Below are 26,159 nucleotides of genomic sequence, written 5' to 3'. Positions count from 1 at the left end.
GACTCTGGAAATCTAAATGTAGCCATCAAAATTCTGTGCAATTTATTCAGTAACTATACCACTGTGACAAAGTATTATATTAATAATAATGATAATTTAAAACAGAAATGAAAAGATAATTTACCCTGTCAGTTGCATATACGATGTCACATAGCCCAAGAAGTGTAACTGAGATTCCTACAGCTGGGCCATTTACTACAGCAACTAAGGGCTTGGAGAAATCTATAAAATGATCAACAAATGTCCTAGAAGACAAAGAAAGAAAAACAATGGACATAATAATCTACATTCCCCCCTCTCCCAGAACATTAATAATGAAGCTATATAATATAGCAGAAATATTTCTAAGTCTGAGTTAATGGCTGTGATCAGATGAAAAGATGAAATACAACAGCCTATTTCTTTACATTGATTTAAAATATTCTTTGGTCTCCCATTGTATTCGTTTTAGACAGTTATCTACATAATGTTAAGGTATCTGAAAAATCTGACATTGTAAATCTTAGGTTTTCCATTACAATTTTGACATACAAAGCCGTGTGTGTGTGTGTGTGTGTGTGTGTGTGTGTGTGTATGTGTGTTTGTGTCTGTGTGTATTCCACAAAATTCAAGATTCCAAAATTTTAATGTCAAGAGTAATATTGACCCAATGGTCAATAAAGAGACTGTGACCGATTAGCTAAGAATTATTTTTTAAGTATCAAGCTACCGTGTCCCACTAGTGGGAATTTGAGACCCTAGAAGGAAAACATGGGCCCCCTTCTCCCATTGAAATGTTCAAAAAAATTATTAAAAGTTATTATTAAAAGACAATATTATTAGTTACATTAGCAGTTATCATTTTAATTACTAATATTATTTATGAGTATTAACACTATTATTAAAGATATTATTAAAAACTTTTATGAAAATAAAATGGGACCCAAGTAGAAGACTTGATCATTCTAAGTAGTTCTAGTCATGAATTCCTCAGGGTAAGAGGGTATTGAATGCAGTTAAAATCTGCTGCTTGTTACCTCAAGAAGTATTTCAATTGATTCTTAATCAAATTTATGTGGCTAAATTGTAAAAAATAGGAACATCAAATAATACATGGGAGCAGTTTAAAGAACTATGTTTTACTTTTTAAACATTATTTTTCTTGCTTTTGTGTGCGTGTTTGCAAGGGAAATATGTTTTGTATGACTTTGCATGTATAAATGATATCTATTGCTTGCCTTCTCCATGAGGGAAAAAGGAGCAAGAGAGAAGAAGAGAATTTGGAACTCAACATTAAAAAAATTATTATTAAAAGTTCAAAAATGTAATTGAAGAATATTTAAGAATAAAAATATAATTAAAAAATAAAGAACTATGCTAGTTTGCTTACTAAGTCTTCTTAATAGATATATAAGGAAGACTTTTTTTTATTTCTGCTCACAAAAGAGCAATTCTGATGAAAAAGAAGGTTCTTTTGAACCAAGTAAATGTCATTCTTACCTTAGTAACTCAAAGCTTTCTTTAATTTTCTTTTCAATGTCGTCTGGTGGAACTTTTGCAGCTTCACTCAAGTCATTCCCACTGGAGTAATAATCACCATTTCCTAAAACCAACAAAAATCAACATCACCATAAAAAATTTTCAGAAGAAAAAATGCAACAGAGAATTGTGCTTTTAAAATACAATGATAAATTATAGGATTACATTTGCTTTTGGTCATATATCTTGACATATTTTTCTTCCTAATAGCCTGAACTGAACTATAAGATATTAATAACGGGGATTGATAAAAATATGTAAGAAGTTCCAAAGTTGAACATATAGATCCTGTGAATCAAAACTTCAAAGGAAGGGTGACTTTCATTATCAGATAGTTAAGGGACACTAACATTACCTAGTATGAAGATGATGGGAGACCAAAGAATAGAAGACTAAAGTTCTTGTGGAGATCTAGGAAAATAAGCCAGATTTTAAAAAATATTTAGGAGAGAGGGAGTATATGTCCCTGATTTGGGGAAATAAGGAAATTAAAAAAATATATTGTGTAGTTAAGTTAGTCTACATGTCTAGAGGAAGAGAAAAAAATGGAATGGCTTATTCTTGAGAGACAAGCGATTGAAATGGTTAGGAGATATGCAGCACAGTGTGATTTTTATCTTATTTGCAAATCAAAATTAACATAGCATTAGGTGAACAATATTAACAGTGACATCTGATTGTAAGTTGTGGGTTACTTATATTGTGATATGATTTTAAGTCAGGCACTGTTAAACTTGCATCATGGATCTCTTGACATTCTGGTGAATCTTTGAGACTCCTAAGAAGAAAGTTTTTAAGTAATTGAAGGAAATTCTAAGTTTTAGTTAGAGATTTATGAAAACAAGAGTATTTTTTTCTTATTCAAGTTCATAGACTCCTTGAAATAATAAATAGGATTTACATAGCACTTTGAGGTTTGCCAAGTACTTTAGAAATATCTCATTTGATCTTCACAACAATCCTTAGTAGTAAATGCTATTGCTTTCTCCATTTTACAGGTGGGGAAATAGAGGCAGGAGTTAAGTTACTTGCCTAGGATTTGACTGCTAGCATTTAGCTGCTAAATTTGAACTCAGATCCTCTTGACTTCAAGTTCCAATTCCTCTATAGGGAGAAGGTGTGCTCCATGAGCAAAGCAGGATTGAATTAGCCCCAAACAAAGGCACAAAATTAGAGATTTCACCCCAAATATTCATATGGACTGTTTGTGTTTGACCTGTGGCAGAGCATTCTGAGTTTGTATTGGTCTGATGAGCCACAGATGGACCGTAACTCAACTCCAGCACAGTGACGTCATTCTGGTCCTCTTCAGGAGCGAACCACATACAACCAACCAAACAATTTGCTGGGGAGCAGAAGGCCCAGTGAGCAAAGCTTCTGAGGGCACTTATTATTCAGTAGGCTAAATATTTACTCTCAGGCTAAACTTAGCAGGGGGCTGAGCACTGGAAATCCATCTACCTATGCACAAACAGGATCTTCTATCCATTTATATGAAGTATATCTAGAAGTCAGAGGGTAAATTGGAGAAAACAGGACTTGGTTCTCCCACTTTAAGAACCTCTCCCAAAGTCTAACATATTCTTCTTTGATTAGCAATCTATTCTAAATCATTATTTGCATAAGAGTCTATATTCTAGCAAAATCTCAGACTATGATTACTAAAAGTTACGGGACTTCTAATAAATATAGTTGCTTTTGGGGGGGATATATTTTAATTGGTTTGCTTTAAATTTTTTAAATTTAATATTTTATTTTCCCCATGTAAAAACATTTTGTGACATTCTTTTTTTTTTGGGGGGGGGAGGGTCCCTGACTTGTCCAGGGTCACACAATTCATAAGTGTCAAGTGTCTGAGATTGGATTTGAACTGAGGTCCTCCTAACTCCAGTGCTGGTGCTCCATACTACTGCACCACCTAGCTGCCTCTCTCTCTTTTTTTTTTTTTTGGTTAGGCAATTGAGGAAAAGTGACTTGCCCAGCATCACATAGCCAGTAAGTGTTAAGTGTCTGAACCCAAATTTGAATTCAGGTCGTCCTGACTTTAGGGCTGGTGCTCCATCCACTGTGCCTGTAGCCACCCTTTGACATCCATTTTTGAAAATTTTGAGTTCCAAATTCTCTCTCCTTTCCCTCCTCTCTCATTTAGAAGGTAAGCAATTTTATATAGGTTATATGCAGGTTATATATGTGTATATACATACACACACATATTTTATATATGTGTGTATGTGTGTGTGTATATATATATATAATATATATATATATATATATATATATATATAAACATATTTCCATATTAGTCATGTTGGGAAAGAAAACACAGACCAAAAATAAGAAAAATAAAGTGAAATAAAGTATGCTTTGATCTGCATTCAGATTTATCAGTTCTTTCTTTGGAGGTGGATGGCATTTTTCATCCTAAATCCTTCAGAATTGTCTAGGATCACTGCATCACTAAGAATAGCTAAGTCATTCATAGTTGATCATTGTACAATCTTACAAGTTATTGTGTGCAATGTTCTCCTGGTTCTGTTCATTTTACTTTCTATCAGTTGATGTATGTTTTTCCAGGTTTCTGAAAGCATCTTGTTCATCATTTTTTTTATAGCATAATAGTATTTCACCACAATAACATACCATAACTTGCTCTAAAAAGATTTTTAAAAATGGACCAAATACTATGTTCTATTACACTATGCAAATTAAAGTGGCATTATATAAAGAGAAATTAAACATTATAGTATTGGATATTGTTGATCACCTTCTCCTAAATCTTTGCCCTTTTTTTCCTATGACACTGCATGATCTTCTGATTCTGTTGTTTTCTTTGCTGTATCTTTTTCCTTTGCCTAACCCTTAAATGTAGAAATTTCTAAAAATCCTGTTCTTAGTTTTTTTCCTTTCTCTACTCTCTCTTAGTGATCCAATCCACTCCCATACTTCAAATACTACTGCCACATGTATCATTTTCAAATTTGTCTTTATCCAGTTTTCTTTTCTAAATTCCAGTTTAGCATCTCAAAAATAAAAGGTCTAAAACTGACCTTATTTTCTTTCCTCCTATCACTATCTATCACTATCAATACCGTCTGTATTCCCAAAGAAAAACTACTTCATATTTCTGTCAATGGAACCTTCATTCTTCTAGCTACCAGGTTCAATACTATAATCATTTTTGACTTCCCTTTCCCTTTTTTTCCCTAGACAAATAAGTTTCAAGTCCTGACAATTCCTCTTTGTTTCTCTTTTCCACCCCCTTCTTTTCGTCCCTAGAGTTTTTACTTAGATTTATGTTCATGTTACAACATACTTAAACTAAGGCAACAATAGCCTCCCATTTACCTTGTATACTTCTGTCATATGATTTTTTTTTCTAACAATATTTTGTGGTTTCATTTACAAACATTTACTGGTTTTTCACTGCTCATTAAATAATAGTCCAGATTCTTGAGCCTGATATTGCTATAACCTGGTCCCATCTTCATTTTCTAGTTTTATCTCCCAATATTATCTATTCTCTGAACACTCAACATACCAGTCATGCCCTAAACTTGCCCCGGGCCTTCTTGTACTTTTTATCCTACTCTCCTTCTGCTTGCTACAGGCTATTTTCCCAGGGTTTCTCCTAACTAAATGTCGCCCATTTCTCAAGGCTTGGCTCAAAGACTTCTCCCCATTAGCAGACATTTCTAATTTATCTGGTGCCAACACATTTTGTTTTGGAATGCATTTTTTATTAGTATCCATCTCACTTACATTTTTATCTATATCTCTCTCCCTCCTTTCTCCAGAGTTCCACTCTTATGGTACATAATTAAAGTGTATTTAGTTAAGTTAGTATGTATATACATAATATAAATAGCATGTTATGTTATCTATCTTTATGCCTCATTTCCCCTATTAAACTGTAAGCTTCTTGAAGAGCTTAATTCCTTTTTATCTCCTTTGGCATTCAGCTTGGTCTATTCAACAAAGCAAATGCAAAGTATTTGTCTTATTAATAGATGGGGTAGATGGTCTACAATCTCCAAATTCTGAGTTTTCTTTCAATTCTTGAAAAAATAGATATTAATAGATTTTTCAAAATCCTTTAATCATTAGTAGTTTAGAATTAACTTAGTTTTATTTTATTTTTTAGCAACAGAAATTCATGAAGTTGTCTATAATGGCATGATGCATCAAGGAAGTATGGAAATCAGGATGCAAATCCTGATTGTTGAAACTTACTGTGTCACTCTGGAATAGTCCCTTAACCCTTTGGAGGTTCATTTTTCTCATTTATAAAGTAGGGACACGAGGAAAACATTCAATATCCTTGAACTGCTATATAAATATGAGTAACTATTACTGAATAAAAACAGATAAAGTTGATGGCCATGCTAATACTAACATCCTTTTATGTGTAAAACAATTATTTCTGTAATTAGGCACTTCAATACATTATATTGAAGACTCCCTAATAAATTATTAAAATTAAACGGCAGGTCTTAAAGAAATCAGCCCTGGACTCAAGGGCAACCCAGTAGAATTAACAAAAAAAAATGGAAAATACAACTTCAGACACTAATGCTAATGAAAATTTTAATCTTTAAACTACTTGACTCTACCTATAATTACATGCTTCAATATTATGTTACTAGATTGTATGAAAGATTACTATCAGACAAAGTGGGGGAGGGAAATAAAGTTGACTGGCTTAAAAGATTTTAAAAATTGGTTAGGCTTTCCTATATGTGGCCCACATAATCTCACACCTAGATAGAGCCTGTCATATATATTTTTTCACATCAGATTTGAAGGAATGAAGCAGAGAAAAAGTTAAGTGACTTCTCTAAAACCCAAGTACACAAATAGCAATCCATTTGTCTAGGTTCAAAGGGTGCTGATTTGGTAGTGAGGAGGCAACAGTCTTATTTTTATGTTCCCTTTATAGATACCTGTAATGGGCTGAGGCTTGAGTTGATGCACTGAGGTCCCAAGCACGTGAGGCTAAATAGTAATTGGACCATACTCTAATAATATATATATGCTTGGAGAAAGAATGGCCCCGCCCACTCTGTGCAAGTCCTGATGTGTTGTATAGGAAATGATGTTTTTGGTGGGTGGAGGGGGGGGGGGGCGGTGGAAAGGGAAGCTGAAAGAGAGACTGCTGGCTGGCTTCTTGACACAGCTGCTCACATTGCTATCACGACCCCTCCCTTTACCTCCAATCCCCCTTTCACCTTTGTCACCTTCACTAAGAATAAAGATCAACGATTTTCCCCTAACCTGAATTCCTGACTCCGGCTGATTTTAAATACGCAGTTATCACAGATACTATAAGTATTCAAGTTTGAAAGCCAAAATACAGAGAATTTCAACATGAAATGTGGAAAGAAAATTATTTCCTTAGCATCAGTGGATGAGAACCATAGAATTTTTACAGTTGGAAAGAACCCTTGAGGTCTTATAATTCAACCTCCCACACAGGTCAGGGAACTATCCAAATATAGGAGCAAAATGTCCCACAAAACAGAATACCTGTGAGAACGGTTAGGGACGAGTCATCCTTGTCCGCAGCTTCTAGGGCTAGTATAAGTTCATTATACATCTATAGGAATTGGGAGACAGAAGGGAAGAATTATGAGAAGAATCATCAATCAATGGCTTTATTAAAGGCCTCTCTGTTGGCAAGTTGATGAGGAGGGCTAAACTCTCTTAGTTTGAATATTCACCCATTTCACTTAAACATCAGATTTATTGGCATACAATTGGGCAAAATAATGCCTAATTATTGCTTTAATTTCCTCTTTGTTGATGTTAAACTCACCCTTTTCATTTTATATAAGTGGCAATTTGTTTTTCTTCTCCCCCCCCTCCCCTTTTTTTAAAAATCAAATTAACCAAAGGTGTATCTGTTTTGTTGAGTTTTTCCTAAAACCAACACTTAGTTTTATTTATTCAATAGTTTTCTTATTTTCAATTTTGCTAATCTTGCTTTGAATTTCAGAATTCTAATCTGGTACTTAACTGGGGCGGGGGTGTCTTTAATTTGTTCATTTTCTAGGTTTTTTTTAGCTCCACATAAACTCTTGGTTTAGTAGTTAGGTGGCTTAGGGGTCAGAGTGCTGTCCCTAGAGTCAGGAGGACATGAGTTCAGAGCCAGCTCAGATACTAACTACCTCTATAATCTGGGCAAGTACTTAACACTCTTTGTCTCAGTTGTTTCATCTGTAAATTGAGCTAAAGAAGATTGAAATGACTTAACAGCAACATCCTAATTTACTGATATCACTGATATTTATATATGACTTGACAGAAAAATGACTTGGGAGGACAATGGTCCTGTACTGGAAGAAAAGGACTCCAGGGGCCATCTTCCCTTCATTTTACAGAGGAGGACAGTAAATCCTAAGTGTTTCCCAAGATCATGCAGACATGAAGTGAGCTCAAAAGTCTTGCAATTCCAAGCTCTGTTCTTTTTATGCTCTACCATGCTGTCTTTCATAAACAACATGAGTGAGATATAATATGTGATCAAGGATCAATATGTTGATCCTTGCACATGACCCATGGCTCCCAACACTCCTATTAAAATGTAATTGTAAAATATTTAACCAAATAAAAATAAACAGAATGTAGAAAATATGAATATGTGGTTTTCTATGTCAATGTGTTGCCTACAGGGATGTTTATGTAAGGATCCTTAACCCTTGTTTCTATTTGGATTTGACAATACTATTCTCAGGGATGGGGAAATAAGAAGGACTAATACAGTTATACACAGCAGTGTTGGGAAAAACAGAGATAACATGTTGAGAATTAAGACATTTAAATAAATGATTTTATCTGATTTTATCTAGACTTTGTAAGTATTCTCTTAGTAGTGTCATGTGTTTATGATACTGTAGAGTATGAATCCAATGGACAAGGCTTGCAACCATGTCTCATTCTAGTATATAAATATTGATGACAACTAACTGCTCAATCTGTTTCTTTTCTTTTCTTTTCTTTTTTTTTTTTTTGCTGAGGCAATTGGAGTTAAGTGACTTGCCCAGAGTCACTAAGCTAGGAAGTGGTAAGTGTCTGAGACCAGATTTGAACTCAGTTCTTTCTGACTTGAGGGCTCTATTTTTTAAATGGGGAGGGGGGGGCGGGATTTAAATTCAATGGTGCAGAAGTAGGGAGGCAGAGTGGATGGAGTGGTAGGCCTGGGGTCAGGAAAACTTAAGTTCAAATACTGCTTAGAGTACTTACTACCTACGGGATTCTAACCTGGTTACTATGTATGAGGTACCTTCCTAGGACTAATGTATTAAGTCAAAGACTAATTATAATCTTTTTTGGGAGAAAGACATCCCACACTAGGTTATCCCTATGCTATGGAGATTTTTTTGTATAATTTAAATAATTAAATGATGGGAAAACCAAAGATGAAGGATGGATAGCTTCAGGAAGCAGTTCAATTTGGGCTCAGAAATAAAAATACTAATAATTAGGATCTCTGCTTGACTTTAAAGGGTATCTTTGAGGTCTCAGAGCATCTTCCTTCTCCCTGGCAGGTCATAGGAGATAGAGCTAGAAGGGATCATACTGGCCATCTAGTCTAACACCTTAATTTTATGGATAAAGGGAGTTAAATGACTTGTCTAAAGGCTAGTAGTATCAGACATCATATCTGAACGCGGGTCCTTTGATTCCAGCATCAGCACTCTTCCTACTGTACCATGTGGAATGGTTTATTAAAAAGCAAAATTAACATTCTGAATCTTTGGGAACTCACAAGTTCTAAGTGCTGACTCAGTATTTAGTGACTACTTCTCTATTTGCAAGAAGTCTATTTGAAGAGGAAGAAAAGACTTCCCTCTCTAACTGAATGGTATTTTACAGATCACAGAGGATTATCTGAAAAACACTGACTATTCTGAAAGTCCACAATACTTAAATGAGAGGTTTTTGGGGAAAAAAAAAGGTAAAGGGCAAACTAGCTGTTTGACTTTAGGCAAGTCACTTAACTGTTTGTCTCAACTATAAAATGGGCTGGAGAAGGAAAAAGTGAACTATTCCAGTGTCTTTGCCATGAAAACTCCCAATGGATTCAGTGAAGGGTCAGACACTAGCAGTAAGAGTTAAAGGGCAGCCAGGTGGTATAACAGATAGAGTGCCGGGCCTGGTGTCTGGAAGACTCATCTTCCTGAATTCAAATTTGGACTTAGGCACTTACGAACTATGTGATTCTGGGCAAGTCATTTAATCCTGTTTGCCTCAGTTTCCTCATGTGTAAAATGGGCTGGAGAAGGAAATAGTAAATCACTCTAGTATCTTTGCTAAGAAAACTCCAGGTAGGGTCATGAAAAGTCAGACATGACTGGAATAAATGAACAATAATAAAAGTGCTATTTAAGTAAAATTAATCTCCTTACCTTATTATTGATAGCATTTTTCTTGGCTGGGCGGTTTAACATGATCTTTGTAATATTGTCTTCCCTGGTGACTACTAGGGTTTCATATTCAGATTTCTTATCAATAGAAGTCTCTTGGCTTAAGGATTGAGAAGAAACCAGACTTGCTACTAAATCCACGTAATTTTGTCTGGCACTGTCCTAGAAGAAAGATGACAAATAGATAAATATGGCCTGACAGTTTAGGAGAAATAACAATTCTGTTAATTAAGGAATACATCATATAGAGCAGCAAAGGAGACTGTGGATGGGGACCTCGCTGAAGAACTGGGAACACGGAGCTCAGGCAGCTTGAAGGGCAAACGTCATGGAGAAATGATCTTTTAGTATAGAAGGGAAAGGACTGACAGTAGCACTGACTGTGACACTCACCTTAGACAAGCTGCCAAGAGCATTCCACGCATCCCATTTTGCCTTGTTGACAAAGTCAAGCATCCCAGGCTTTGGTGAGGTACATGGCCCCTCAGTAGCCTATAAGAAGTGCAGGAAAAATTCAGTGTCAGCCCTCAATTACAAGTGTATATTGGAGCTAGACAAACTAGAAAGGCAAGCTGGGGCTAGATAGTGGGGATCTTCCAAGAGTTAAGAGGAGCAATTGAAAGTTTGAACAAGGAACTCCATCTGCACACAGGGAGAGAACTATATAAATCAAAATATGTTTTTTCTGTTTTTTTTCTTCTTGTGGTTTTCCCTTTTTGTTCTGATTTTTCTCTCCCAACATGATTCATAAGGAAATGTGTTAAAAATGCATATGTATAACCAGGAAAAAAAACAATAAAAAAAGAAAGTTTAAACAAGGGAATGACATATCCAAGATTATTAGAAAGACTATTTTGGTAGTATGTGAAGGATGGCACAAAGAAAGGCGGCATCTGAAATAGGACACTCATTAGGAGGATGAATTTTCTAAATAAAATAGGAAGTGAGCTTATCTGATGAAAGACTACATTTTGGAGGCAGAACTGACTGGGGGTTTGGGGGGAAAGAGGAAGGTTTGGAATGATTGGTGAGGAGAATATGACAGAAAGTAAACTAGATGAATAAAAGGGTAGCAGGGGGAGCGAAATTGAATTGAGAAGCATTAATTTGGAGTATGTTCCCAGTTGATTTGATTTCATGACTAGCATTGTTTGGGAGTTTTGGAGAAAAGGAGGGAAGAAGAGGTGGATGGTGATGGTGATCCAGGGCTCAGAAGAACAAGAACAATAAGTGGTTAATCTTAAACTTTTGTTGTTATTGTTGAGCTATTTTTAGTTATATCCTGACAGTTATATTTGTGACTCTTATTGGGGTTTTCCTGACAAAGATATTGGAATGGTTTGCCATTTGCTTCTCCAGCAAGCAAACAAGGTTAAGTGAGTTGTCCAGGCTATTAAGTGTCAGAAACTGGATTTGAACTCAGGAAGCTGACTTCTTAACTCGGACTGGCACTCTACTGTGCCACCTAAATGCCCTCTTAATCCTAACCTGAAATTCACCTCTCCTTGTCAAAGCCTACTTTCTAATCATGGTGCTTGAATGTCTTCCTTAAAGCAATGTTTCTTAAACTATGGGTAACAACCCTATATGAGGTGATGCAACTGAATGTGGAGTTATGAAATTATGATTTATTATCAACAAATGTTTGATTTGTATACGTATTTTACATACCTATATCCCGGGAGTCATACAAAAATTTCTCAGGTGAAAAGGGGTCACAAATATGGAGTTCACAAAACACTTTCCTTACTAAAATCCCTCTGAGACAAGTAAAGAGAGCAAATATAGTACAATGAGTAAACTGATTTCAGAAGATGAATTGTTTTTTGGAAGGATCTCATAGCTCTAGGTGTCAGAGATAATTGCTACTACATCATCATGCTTTTCTGAGAGGGAAAACAAGAAAAACAAAGGATTTGGATAAGTTGATATAAAGCATAATCAAACAATTTAGGGATAATTAATATATAAATAATTTATTATAATTAGTCACATATGAAAATATTCCAAAAATATTTGTGACTATATTTTCATTGAAAATAATTGTTTTATAAGGAAACCAAATTCTTTATCATAGGAAGTTGAACTCTTAACTCAAATTTTAGGAAAGTAGATACTCTCCCCTATTATATTATGAGCTCCTTAAAGGGAAGGACTAGGTTTTTTAAAAAAAATTTTCTTTTTGGGTGCCTGTAATGCAGCACCCAACAGTCAATCAGTTAGTCAATAAACTTTTACCAAACACCTACTAAGTGTCAAGAGGCAGCTAAAGTCTTTTCCAGGTCTCACTTTCTCTGAGGCAACACACTTATTCAGTGAACAAGCAATAAACAAAGGACACCTAGGAAGTGTGAGAGGGAAGGCAGTAGAAATAAGAGATTTTAGAAAAAGTTTCCAGTAGTAGATGGGATTTAAGCTGAGGCTTGAAGGAAGGTAGAAAACAAAGATGAGAAAGGAGAGCATTCCTGGAATGGGAGAGCCAGGGGAAATGTCTGGATTGGAGACATAGTATGGGATAAACATTTCATAAATGCTTATTGATTTGACTACTTACATTTGATGATCTCCAATTATGCTTTTTAACTTTATATTTCTTGTTTTGTTTTGTTTTTGGTCTGTGTTTTCTTTCACAATATGACTAATATAGAAATATCTTTTGAATGATTGCCCATGGATAACTTATGTCAAATTGTTAGTCTTCTCAAGGGAGGAAGAGAAATTATTTTTCCACATAATTGGGAAAAATAATAATAAATTATAAAAAAGTTTATTAGCAAAAAGAAAAAACTACCTTCAATTACCACCTCTCCCACCCCCAAAAAAGAACATACTTTGTTTACCTGTTTAAACAGCGCATAGAGTTTTAACTTCACTTCATTTCCTGGATCCTCCTTCAAGAGCTTTATTTGCCCCTTGGCCCTTTCAAAGTCTTCTTGACTGGCTCTCAGAGCCATATTTGTCGTGTGAAACTGAAGTGCTGGAAAACCCACAGCTGGAAGTTGCCTACAAACATTCAAGGATGTGACAATTTGTAGAATGATTTTTAATGACCCCTGATAACCCTCCAAAGCAATATTGACTGACCCCTTTGCTATACTGTAAATGTTTCCTCCAATGTGCTAACAGTGAACAACAGTTTGGGGTTTTTGTTATTTTTTTCCAATAAAGAATCAATGGGAAGAAGTCAATCACAGTAATCTAAAATACAAGGAAAAACCATCTCTGTGCAATCTTACAGACATTCATCTCAACTCAGGAAGCATTTTGAGTGGAAAGAGAAATAAAGGCTTCAAAGCAAAATAGGAACCACAATTTACTAGTAAATCTTTGCAGAGAAAGGAAAACAAAATACCAATGGTGAGATGGGGAGACAAACTCTGGGCACAGGCTAAGGGAACAAATATACTACTACCACCATAACAGCAAACTTGAGGATTGGGCCGTGACCTTAAACCAAATTACAGGCAGCTATTTGTCAGCATAAAACCAATTATATTTTATGCTCTTTGAACAGAGTAAGGAACTTCACTCAGACCACAATGATGCTTTCTAATCCATCCAAGTTAGAACTTAGATGTCCAATGTCCTCATATTATGGCTAAGGAACAAGAAGCTTAAAAATGGGAAGGGGCCTGCCTTGAGCCACAAAAGAGCTAGATAGCAGAGACCATATTGGATCCAAGGCCTTTGTATTCTAAATGCAGCAGTGATGAAGCTTTTTCCTTTGCCATCCTTAAAATGCTTCATCTTTTCAATGTGTTTAAAACCACCCAAACATAGTCTTTCAACAAAAGTAGTAAAATATTCAGGAGGATCGAGAATAATAGATGTACAACTTTAGCATGTACATGCAATAGGGCAAATCAATCTTACCACATACCGTAGAGCTAGAAGTAAATAAATACTTATCAAAAAATGCCAAGAAGTATGTTAAATAATAAGAATATTACTTCATTTCACCTTCACAACATTAAGATGTAGGTGCTATTATTATCCCCATTTTGTATTTGAAGAAATTAAAATGGAGAGAAGTTAATGACTTGTTCCGGGTCATACAAATATTATGTGTCCGAAGCTAGACTTGAACTCTTGTGTTTTGTTCTCCAGGTCTATGCTCTATCTACTGTGCTTCCTTGCTGCCCTGTAGAAGGGAGGCGTTGGAGTTCACCTAGAATTTTTTTTTCCAGTTGTCCAACTCTTTGTGATCCTACTTGGATTTTTCTTGGCAAAGACACTGGAATGGTTTGCCTTTTCCTTCTCCAGCTCATTTTACAGATAAGGAAACTAGGCAAATGGGATTAAGTGACTTGCCCAGGACCACACATTTGGTAAGTATCTGAGGCTACATCTAAACTCACAAAGATGAGCCTTCCTAGCTGCCCACCTAGGGGACCTCCCTCAATTTCTAGTTGAACAAACAGGCCTAGAAAAATTAAATGACTTGCATGGGTTCACATAGTAAATGAATGGCTTATTAAAATGATTAATGCTTATTAAATTAAGATTGACAATGAAATGTTCTCAACTGTAAGAGCCATAGCATTTCTGGGGCAGTAACCTATTGCTTGGGACCCAGGAGTCTTTTGACATTAGAATTTACACAGTTTGTCCTTTTTGAAGAGTCCGTGAATAAGGAGGCAGAAGGCTTAACCCTAGATTCCCCACTATTCCACTAAAAAGCCAGAAGTCTGCTTCCTTGATATTTCCAAGGCTTACTGGATCTTTGCCCAACCATAGCACAGAGAGAACAAGCATTTAATTACATTTTTGCCTTGATCAAGTGATTTAGTGGATAATTCAAGACTTCATGTAGTGGAGGCTGAACTAGTTTATAAGCACATATCAAGGAGCACGTACCCAGGTTTTGCCTCTTTTTTGCATCCTAGATATTTAACACCACATCTGACACATTGTGGATATTTAATAAATGTTTTATTGACTGGAAACTCCTGCGTAATCTAGGGTCATGATGATGCAGTATTTGGGTGCAAGGGCTGCCTCTAGACACATGGTTTGGTTGGCTCTGAAGGATGGGGAATGGGAAATGGGATCAGGATAGACAAATGAAAGAGATGGTATCTAAGCAGAGAACTGGGAATTCAGGGGATTCTGTGATGGTGAAGTGAAGTGGGAGGGCATTTCAGGTAACAGAGACGCAAAGATGAGGATATGGGAGGTAGCCAGCAAGCAGGGTATCTGGCAAGAACACAGACTATGTGAAGTGAATAAAGAAAAATCTGGAGAGGTTGGTTCAAGTCAGATCGTGAATAACTTTAAAAGCCAAATATAGAATTTTTTGTTTTGTCACAGGGAAAAGAGGGAGCCATGAGAATTTATTTAAAAAGTAAGTAGCACTGTCAGAGTAGTGCTTTAGGAAGATCTTTTTCAAAATTGATGAGATAATGAGGAGAAAGTGAAGGCAGGGAGACCCGTTAGGAGGCTACTGTGATAGTTCAAGACAGAGATGATGAAGACCTAAATAAGAATGGTGGCTCTGTGAATAAAATACGCATAGATAAAAGTATATAAGGGACAAGACTTGGTAGCTGAGATTATGGGAAGCATAAGATGAGAAAAGTTATAGGTGACTAAAAGTTCTAACCTAGGTGACTAGAAGGATGCTGGTACCCACTACAGAAATAGGGAAGTTGGGAAGTAAGGAAGGTCTGAAGAAAAGATAATGAGTTTCATTTTGGACATGATCCTATGTTTTTTAATTCCAGTGATTCTTAGGCTCAAAGTAGATTCTTAGCTTGATTAAGGAAATCCTGATTGCTCTATCACTGTTTCTCTTCTGCTACTAACATTTATGTCTCTGTGGTTTCTGCAGATATTCCCTGATTCTTGTCCTTGTTTCTCCAGGGAATTGAGCATAATCAATTCTTCTATAATGCTTGTTTTGAAAATGTGAACTTGTAAAATAACTCTGTGGTATCACTTCACATCTATAAGATTGGCTAATATGACAGAAAAGGAAAATAATAAATGATGGAGACGATGCAGGAGAATTGGAACACTAATGTATTGCTGGTAGAGCAATACATTATGGACTGATCCAACCATTCTGGAGAGTAATTTAGAACTATACCCAAAGAGCTATAAAACTGTGCATATTTTGTGATCCATCAGTGTTTCTACTGGGTCTATATCCCAAAGAGACCATAAAAAAGGGAAAGGACTACCTATACAAAAATATTTTGCAACTTTTTGTGCTGGAAAAGAATTAGAAATTGTTACTTGGGGAATGGCTGAACAAGTTGTGGTACGTGTATGTAATGGAATACTACTGTGCTATAAGAAACGATGAACAGACAGATATCAGAAAAACCTGTTAAGACTTATATGAATTAATACTGAGTGAAGTGAGGACACTGTATATATTGTACATAGTGAGAGCAATTGTGTGTAATGATCAATTAGGTAGACTTGACTCTTCTCAGCACTGCAATGATTCAAGATAATTCCAAAAAACTCATGATGGAAAATGCTGACCACATCCAGGGATAGAACTGTCTGACTGTAGATCAAAGCATACTATTTTGATTTTTTTAGTTTTGGTTTTCCCCTTTTTTTCCTGATTCTTCTTTCATAATATGACTAATGTGGAAATGTTTTAACATGATTGTAAGCGTATAACCTTTATCAGATTGTTTACCATCTTGGAAAGGGAAAGGGAAGGGAAGGAAAGAGAAAAATGTGAAGCTCAAAATTGTAAAAATATGAATGTTAAAAACTATTTTTACATGAAATTGGCAAAAATAAAAGTTTTCTTTAAAAAATATGAATTTTTTCAAGATTAGTATGTTAGGGAATGATTTGAGGTGAATTTTGTGTTTGCTTTATGCACAGCCTGCAAGCAACAGTCCACAGAGAACTGCAATTCACTAGCTTCAATCCTTCCATCGCCTATATCCACAAGCAAATTTCAGTTCCTTTTTCAGGATACTTGTTGTACATCTTTTGGTGCAGTAGGAGCTGTCTGCTGAATAGGAGTGAAACACCTTTACTCTCTCTTTCATAGTCTTTCAGGACCAGGACCTGGCTTTTGTTCCTGTGATAAATTGATTTCACCTGCATGGAGCCTGTGGCCTTCAGGACAAAAGCCAAGCAGCTGCTTGAGGATGTAGAAACCATCATTATTCATTATGACATTTGTGGATTTCTTAACCATGTAACATGCATAAAATGGTGCTACCTTTTTTATGAAGTTCTTATCTTTTATTAAAATGTCACTGATGAAGGACAGGAATGTAAAGTCATGTTATAGCAGAACAATCCTGTACTTAGGTGCAAAATCCTTCCTCTCAATCCAACCAGTTCTTTCTAGACATCTTTTTTCCTCCTTCCCTGTAGCACCTGGTGAACTATCGGTATCAGTGTAGAAACCTCATTAAAGAGGCAAAGAAGACATTATATTTTGTGTCGGAAGATGCAAGTGAGAGGAGGTGTTCTTTCTAAGGCAGCTGGGCTGAACAGAACTGAATTTCCTCAGAACAAAAAAATAAACAAACTAGCCATTTAGAAGAAAGCTCTCTCTCTAGATTTAGGATACTCACATTTTAGGAAGGACAGGGAAAACTGGGGTACATGCAAAGTGTAACAGCCATGACAGAAGCCATCTTCAGGCATCTTAAGGGATGTTATTTGATAGTGGGATTTAGTTTATGTTAGAGTTAGTGTCCAACTGTGACTGGTCAGACTCATATGAGCTTGGAAGGCTCTGCCACAGGTCAGACACAAAGAGTTCTTATGAACATTTAGGGTGAATTCTAACTTTCTTCTGAGCTAATTCAACTTTGCTTTGCTCATATTACACAGCATCTTCTCGGGCAAGGGCTAGCCTGCTGGGTGATTCTGTGCCAATGTCTCCTATGTTATACAATCAATTCTAATCCTTTTTTTTCCCTGAGGTAATTGGGGTTAAGTGACTTGCCCAGCTAGGAAGTGTTAAGTGTCTGATGCCAGATCTAAACTCAGGTCCTCCTGACTTCAGGGCTGGTGCTCTATCCACTGCGCTACTTGGCTACTCCTCAATTCTAGTTCTTTTTTTTTTTTTTTAACTTTTTATTGAAGAACCCATGCCAGGGTAATTTTTTAGAGCATTATCCCTTGCACTCACTTCTGTTCCGATTTTTCCCCTCCTTCCCTTTACCCCCTCCCCCAGATGTCAAGCAGTCCTTTACATGTTAAATAGGTTACAGTATATCCTAGATACAATATATGTGTGCAGAAAACAACAGTTTTCTTGTTACACAGGGAGAATTGGATTTAGACGGTATAAATAACCCGCGAAGAAAAACAAAAATGCAAGCAGTTTATATTCATTTCCCAGTGTTCTTTCTTTGGGTGTAGCTGCTTCTGTCCATCCTTGAGCAATTGAAACTGTCAATTCCAGTTCTTAAGAGAGACAATGAGAATGTTCTTGTATCACTTTTTCTGACCACCTTGTGAGCGCCTGCCCTGTGTGAATTTTCTATAAAACCATGTTTTTGGCAAGCATACATTTGGCATTCGAACAATGTGGCCAGCCCAACAACTGGCAGTTTGAGAAAGGGCCCCATTGTCTCATATCTTATCCTGCCGGGTGATCTTCAGAATTTTTCTAAGATAAATCAAAGGGAATTGGTCCAGTTTGCTGGCATGGTGCTGGTGTACAAGAATGAGTCAGCACAATGGCTCTGTAGGCTTTCAGCTTGGTCTAATCCCTCTCCTCTCCCACACTTTTCTTGGGAGCCTCTCAAACACTGAACTAACTCTTGGCAATGCAGGTGTCATTATTAACGTATATATATATGGAAAATATACTGCCAAGGTAAATGAACTTATCCACAGTGTGTAAGCTGGAGAGAAATAGATTTGTTTTAGGTTTAAAAAAAAAAGAATAAAAAAAAAATAGTGGAAAAAACTAGTCTTACAAGTCCGAAGAGATTTGGATTTGACTCCCACCTAAGACTAATTTTTTTTTTTTACTAGTGCATGATATTGAATATGTTACAACTTTTCTGAGTTTCAAGTTCTTTATCTATAAAATGAACACAATCCTTTCTCGTCAAGTGTAAGCCCTTTAAGGAAGAGACTGTTTTTGTTTTTTGCTTTTGCTCTTTATCTATAAAATGAACACAATCCTTTCTCATCAAGTGTAAGCTCTTTAAGGAAGAGACTGTTTTTGTTTTTTGCTTTTGCTTAGCATAATAATTGGCATTTGATAAAAAAAAATTATTTTGAATTGAATAGTACTCACAAGAACCATCAATAACTTCATATAGTTGCTCTAAGGATCAAATGAGATAAAGTATATAAAAGAGTTTTTCAAATTTTAAAGTGCAATAAATACAACAATTAGAAATGTCCAAAAGCATTATGGGTTGACTCAAGAGATAGTGGGCTCCTTTTGCAACAAGTCTTCAATTAGAGTTGGAAGTCTATTCAGGTAGAAAATGGGTTCTTTTTCACAACATGAGTGGTACAGTGGATAGAGTGCTGGACCTGGAATCAGGAAGACCTGAATTGAAATCCAGCCTCATTGAGAAAACAGCAGAAATCAAGAGAGAATAACTAATATAGGGAGGAGGCTAAAGAACTAGAGCTACTTATTCTAAGAAAAACTGTGTGGAGTATATGATCTCTACCTTCAAGGACCCTACTTAGGCAAAGAAATCCCCTAGATATGACTTACAGAACCCCAGAATTTCAGTTAGAAAACAATTACCTTTGGGTAATGGAGCCAAGTCTCCTGCACTTGGATGGATGGGCAAACACCTCTTGTTCTGTTCCTTGTGGTTAACTGCCCACGTAAGAATTAATTCAGCCCATGACACATAGCCCCAAAATTTGTATAAATGTGAGATCTTATCCTAGTTTATTGCCAGTCCCTTAAGGACCAAGTCAGGTCCTTTGTTCACAATAAAATCTGCCTTGACTGAGCACAAACTTGTTCCTTGAAATTCTTTTACTGATACGCCAACTATCCTGACTGATTCTTATCAATATCAATAGTTGCAGGAAAAGTTTTTGATAAAATGCAACAATTATTTCTATTAAAAACCCTTGAAAGCAAAGGTATAAATGAATTTTTCCTTAAAATGACAAGAAGCCTTATCTGTTAACAAGGATAAACTAGAAACTTTCCTAATAAGTCAGGAGTGAAACATATGCACGTTATCACCACAATTATTCAATAATGCACTAGAAATGCTAGCAATAACAATAAAAGAAGGAAAGGAAATTGAAGCAATCAGAATGGGCAATGAAGAAATAAAACTAAGGCCTTGATTTCTTCTTCTGAAAACTGCCTGTTCATAGTCTTTGACAATTTATAAATTAAGGAATGATTCATATTCTTATGAATTTGACTCAGTTGTTCTCTTTATTTTTGTGATTAAGCTCTTTATTTGAGAAACTAGTTAAAAAATTTCCTTTCCCCAATTTTTTGCTTTCCATCTAATATTTGTTACATTGGTTTTATTTGTACAATTTTTTTTAATTTAATGTAATCAAAATTATTTATTTTACATGCCATAATGTTATCTCTTGTTTATTCATAAATTCTTCACTTATCCATAAATCTGATAGATTATATGTTCAATACTCTCTAATTTACTTAAGTGTGTGGGATATAAAAATCCTAGAGATTCAACTAAAAAACTAGTTGAAACAAATAATTATTTTAGTTAAGGTAGTAGAATATAAAATAAACCCATATATATTATCAGCATGTCTACATTATCACCAAGACAACAATTCAAGAAAAAATAGAAAAAAAGATTTCATTTAAAATAACTAAAACAAGGGGCAGCCAGGTGGCCCATTAGCTACAGCACCAACCCTGAAGTCAGGAGGACCTGAGTTCAAATCTGTTCTCAGACACTTGGCTGTGTGACCCTGGGCAAGTCACTTAAACCCAATTGCCTCAGCAATAAATAAACAAATGAATAAATAAATAACTGAAACAATAGCTACATATAGATAAAATGACTGAAATAATACCTGGCAGGATACTATCCAAGACAAACTCAGGAACTATCTAAACATAATTTTTTAAAAATGTAATAAGCATGATTATAAAATACTGTTTATACAAATAAAGTGAAATTTAAATAACTGCAGAAATATTAATTGTTCATAGATAGGCCAAACCAATATAATAAAAATGACAATTTTACCTAAATGAATCTGTTTATTCTGTTTCATCTCAATTAAACTACCAAAAAAATTTTTTTGGAGCTAGAATAAATAGTAACAAATTAATTGTTCATGGATGGGCCAAACCAATATAATAAAAGTGACAATTTTACCTAAAAGAATTTGCTTATTCTGTTTCATCTCATTTAAACTACCGAAAAAAAATTTTTTTTGGAGCTAAAATAAATAATAACAAATTAATTGCTCATGGATGGGCCAAACCAATATAATAAAAGTGACAGTTTTCTCTAAAAGAATCTGCTTATTCTGTTTCATCTCATTTAAACTACCAAAAAAATTTTAGGAGCTAGAATAAATAGTAACAAATTAATTGTACATGGATGGGCCAAGCCAATATAATAAAAGTGACAATTTTACCTAAATGAATCTACTTATTCTGTTTCATCTCAATTAAACTACCAAAAATTATTTTTTGTAGCTAGAATAAATAGTAACAAAATTCATTTGGAAGAACAATAGGTCAAGAATATCAAAGGAATTTTAATTTTAAAATATAAAGGAAAGAGGCCTAGTAGTATCTGATTTTAAACTGTATTTTAAGGGGGGTAATTATCAAAACTATCTAGTAATGGCTAAGAAAAAGAATGGTGGATCAATGGAATTAAAAAGGCATACAATATGTAGTAGTAAATATTATAGTAACCTAGCTTTGGGACAAGAACTCACCATTTGGTAAAAATTGCTAGGAAAAATAGAAGGCAGTCTGGCAAAAACTAGGTATGAGCAGTATCTTTTACATTTACCAAGATAAATAATAAAATGATTAAGGGATCTAGACATAAAGGGAGTAAATTGCAAAAAAAAAAAAATAGTAAATTGCTATTGTTCATTTTCCATTTTCAAAGAGGACCATTCATATCAAGGGGGCGATGTCTTGATTTTCAAGTGAATTAGATTGAAATGAGGCAGAGTTGCATAAAATTGTCAGTCTCACTTCCCCTTTCCAGAGCCTTTAAAGTCCTGTGGCAAGTCAGAAGTCAATTCATCCGGCATTGGCCTAGGATAGAGTGGATGACCTCAACATCTAACGCTGACCAGGTTCTTAGCCCTCCGCAGCACCTGCTTCAGCCACCTTCATGGCCACTGGAACAAACTGCTTTCATTTGTCCCTTGATAGGTGAAAGTCATATGCTTGGGGAGCCATTCCCCTGACTCACAGGTGTGAAATCCATTGGGTGACTCTTAACCTAGATTAAGCCATCTGAGAGGTTGGGCAACTAAAGCTTCTTGGAAGCACATGTGGGTCTTGGGTGAAGATGGACACCAAAAGTGAATGAATAGCTCTCAAAAAGGTCTCAGCAAGGCCTTACACAAGAAGTGCTAATTTTCCCTCAACTTCTCATACACTATTAAGTAAACTGGATGAATATGGAAGATATTACCTATCAGATTTATGGATGAGAAGAATTTTTGAATAAATAAGAAATGAGAGTACTGTGGCATATAAAATAGATAATTTTGATTATATTAAATTAAAAAGGTTTTGTACAAATAAGACCAATGTAGCAAAGATTAGAAGGAAAGCTGAAAATTCAGGGGAAGAATAATTTTATAACTAGTTTCTCAGATAAAGGGATTAATTACAAATAAATAGAAAATGGAATCAAATTCATAAGAATATGAGTCATTCCTTAATTGATAAATTGTCAAAGGATATGAACAGGCAGTATTCAGGAGAAGAAATCAGAACCATATATACAAAATTCTCTAAATCACTATTGATTGGAGAAATGCAAATTACAACTCGGAGATACCATCTCACATCTATCAAATTGGCTAAAATGACAGAAGAGGAAATTATAAATGTTGGAAAGTATGTGGAAAAACTAGGACACATAATTTTTTTGGTAGAATTGTGAACTCATCCAAACATTATAAAGAGCAAATTGGAATTCTGCCAAAGAATTACAAAACTATTAGATCTCTTTTTGGGGAAAAAGAAAAAGTATCTATAATATTTATAGCAGTTCTTTTTGGGGTGGCAAAGAATTGGAAAGTTAGAGTTTGCCCATCAATTGCAGAATGTTTGAATAAGTTTTGGTATATGACTGTGATGGAAAACTATACTGAAAGAAGTGATGAACAGGTTGGTTTTAGAATAAAAAATAATGCATATAGTAGAGAGAAAGGTGCATATAGTAACAACTATATTATTCAAGGTAATTGTAAATGACTAAGCTATTCTGAGAATATGATAATTCAAATCAACTATAAAGGACTTATGAAGGAAAATGCTATCTACCTGTTTTACATGACTATACCCGTCTAACCTATATCGAATTGCTTACACTATCAATGAGTGGGTGTTAGGGAGGGAAGAAAGGAGAGAATCTAGAATGCAATTTTTTTATTATTTCAATAATATTTTATTTTTTCATTTACTTGTAAATGGTTTTCATGTAAATGACTTGTAAAACATGTTTTTAATATTCATTTTTAATAAGATTTTGAGTTCTAATTTTTTTTTCTTACTCCTTCCCTTCCTCCCCAAGACAGCAAGCAACCTGATACAGGTTACATGTACAATAATTTTAAACATATATATATATATTTGTTATGTTATAAAATAAATCCGAACAAAAAAGAAAAAACCACAAAACAAACAAAAAAAAGCAAACACACACAAAAAAGGTAGAAATAGTATGCTTCTACCTGCATTCAGTCTCTGTAGTTTAAATTAATTTACATTAATGGATGCGAATGGCATTTTCTATCCCAACTCTATTGGAATTGTCTTAGATCATTGTACTGCTGAGAAGAGCTAAGTCTATCATAGTTGATAATCACAAGGTCTTGCTGTTACTGTATACAATGTTCTCCTGGTGGAACTCAAAGTTTTAAAATAAATGTTAAACGTTGTTTTTACATATAAATAGGGAAAATAAAATTTTAAAAAATGTTATGCATTTCCATAGAAAGAACTGCTCTACCTAAGTATGTATTGTATGGTTCCATATATATCTATATGAAATGCTGGCCTTTCCAAATGTGGAGTGGGGAGGAAGGGAAGGAGACAATTCAGAACTCAAAATACAACAAAAAACAAATAACAATTAAAAGAAATTCTGATTTCTGCTTTCCTTGTTTGAATAGTGCAAATTTCTTACCTTCATTTGGGTATTAATGATACAACTACAGACATAGTCTTGGTAGAGCTCCAGTAAACTGCTATTGGTCCCAATCTCTTTAAGTGAAGGGTAAGAACTCCCAGCCCTAGTTACTCTGCTAGGGGTTTCAGATGTGAGGGCGTGTGTTGGGGGTGGGGGGAAAAGGAGGGCTGAATCTCTGACACAGCAGTTATTCAGTTCTGTCCTAACCATGCTGTGGTCAGCCCACTTCAGATACCTTCCTCAATTCAACTGGATCGGCAACTTTTCTTTGAGTTTGGCCAGCCCCTTGTGGGCTAACTGTTTCTGATGGTCAGGCCCCCTTTCAGTTGGGTGAAATCCGGTTAGCCCCTTGACTGGTACTGTCAAAAGCCCTGGGTCAGTCTTTGAGCTAAAAAGCAGCTCAGTATGGGATTTTCCTGACTGGAGCAAGTGGGAAAAGGATGGAGAAATATTTTGCTGAAAAAACTGAGGCCAGGTGAATTAAATGGTTGCATAATTAATAAGTGACAGAATTTCAAAGACTGAAAGAGATCTCAGAAGCCATTTAATTCAAGTTGTATCTGAACCAAATTGCACTTCATAACATTTCCTACAAAATTCAGAGCATTCCATTACCCAAAACTCTACTTATTAGGAATTCTTTTCCTGGGAGCTGAAATCTATTTCCTTGTAACATTCTGGTTTGGTTTCTATTCCTGCCTTCTGAGACCAAACCAAAGATATGATCGTTGTTCCATAAAATAATCTTCTAGATAACTCAGTATCAACCAAATCTTTCTGCAGGTTAGTAAGAGTAAGCAAGGGTAACTATTAAGGGTGAGGAGACAGTGACAGGGATAGGAGAAAAGAAAGGGAAGGAGTAAGGGGAGGGAAAGAGAGAAAAAAAAAAGAGAAGGACGGAGAATAAGAGGAAGAGCGAATGGGGCAGGGTAGTAGAGACAGTCAGAAGCAAGTGGCTTCTGTTAATATCCACCAAAACATGTCGAGAAGATGGGAAGGCGAGAACGGGAGGATGGCGACTCCCAGGCCGGCGAGGCAATGTCAGCGGTTCAAAGGCTTGGGACTGACCCCCGGCCATAACTTTCAGTACCTGACTCTCTGGCCCTTTCCTGCGGGTCCCGGGGCAGCCGCGTCTCCCCATGCTTACCTCTTCCAGAGACTCCCCGGAAGAGGCGGCCGTCTACACGCTAGCAGAGTCACGGCCGAGATCATGCCGCGGAGCCGGGAAGAAGCAGCAGCCATAGGTTAACCGAGAGTAAAGGGCCGCGCGTGCGGCTTCACTTACCCTCCGAGGGGGCTCCTCCTCTGCCAGCAGCAGCGACTGCACCGCCCCGGACACGGTCCGGGATTGGGGAGAGGGACAGGCAGGAGGAGCCGCAGAGGCGCTCCAAGGAGTTTCGGGTTCCCCAGCTATTGCCTGTTGGCCCAGAGATGGCCCCCCGAGCCGTGGGCGAGAAGGCCTTTTAGCTGGCCACGATCCGGATTTAAAACAAGGATTAAGCCTGGGGCTTTCGGGGCTAGAGGAGAGTTCGGGAAAGGAATGGCGGGAGGCGAATTTAGTGCAAAGAATTCTTTGCAGCGGGTCCCCCCGAGCCAGCGAGTCTGTGCTTGTAAGCTGCTGTTAGGGCCGCGTAGTCGAGAGGAAGTCTCGTGTGTGTGTGTGTGTGTGTGTGTGTGTGTGTGTGTGTGTGTGTGTGTGTGATCAAAGTCCTTTCCTTTGCCGTCCTGGTGAGTGGTTTAGGAAGGTTGGGGGGATACTGCAAATACTTTTGTGAACATTGCTTGTTTCTATCAACACGATAAGCTGCTGTTAGGAGCGCAGAGTCGAGAGGAAGTCTGTGTGTGTGTTTGTGATCAAAGTCCTCTCTTTTGCCAACCTGGTGAGTGGCTTAGGGGGAGGGGCGGG

The 26,159-nt window shown here is 36.2% G+C and overlaps 1 protein-coding gene across 4 annotated transcripts in view; it reads right to left on the bottom strand.

Moving 5' to 3' along the window:
* Positions 1–25,919, bottom strand: part of ECI2 (enoyl-CoA delta isomerase 2) — a 35,362-nt gene extending 9,443 nt beyond the window's left edge. The window contains exons 1-7 of one of the 4 annotated variants that reach the window (XM_051970744.1): positions 25,539–25,919; positions 12,782–12,944; positions 10,335–10,433; positions 9,924–10,103; positions 7,042–7,111; positions 1,480–1,582; positions 125–245 (exon numbers count right to left, since the gene is read on the bottom strand). In XM_051970744.1, the coding sequence (XP_051826704.1) occupies positions 125–245; positions 1,480–1,582; positions 7,042–7,111; positions 9,924–10,103; positions 10,335–10,433; positions 12,782–12,895 (687 nt within the window). In that variant the 5' untranslated portion in view covers positions 12,896–12,944; positions 25,539–25,919. The other 3 variants (XM_051970743.1, XM_051970746.1, XM_051970745.1) reach the window with 3 other exon arrangements.
* Between the last annotated feature and the right edge of the window lie 240 nt (positions 25,920–26,159).

Source organism: Antechinus flavipes, chromosome 1, assembly GCF_016432865.1.
Source record: "Antechinus flavipes isolate AdamAnt ecotype Samford, QLD, Australia chromosome 1, AdamAnt_v2, whole genome shotgun sequence".
NCBI classification, from domain to species: Eukaryota; Metazoa; Chordata; class Mammalia; order Dasyuromorphia; family Dasyuridae; genus Antechinus; species Antechinus flavipes.
The sequence above is the reverse complement of the archived record's forward strand: the minus strand, read 5'-3'. Positions and strand labels throughout refer to the sequence as shown.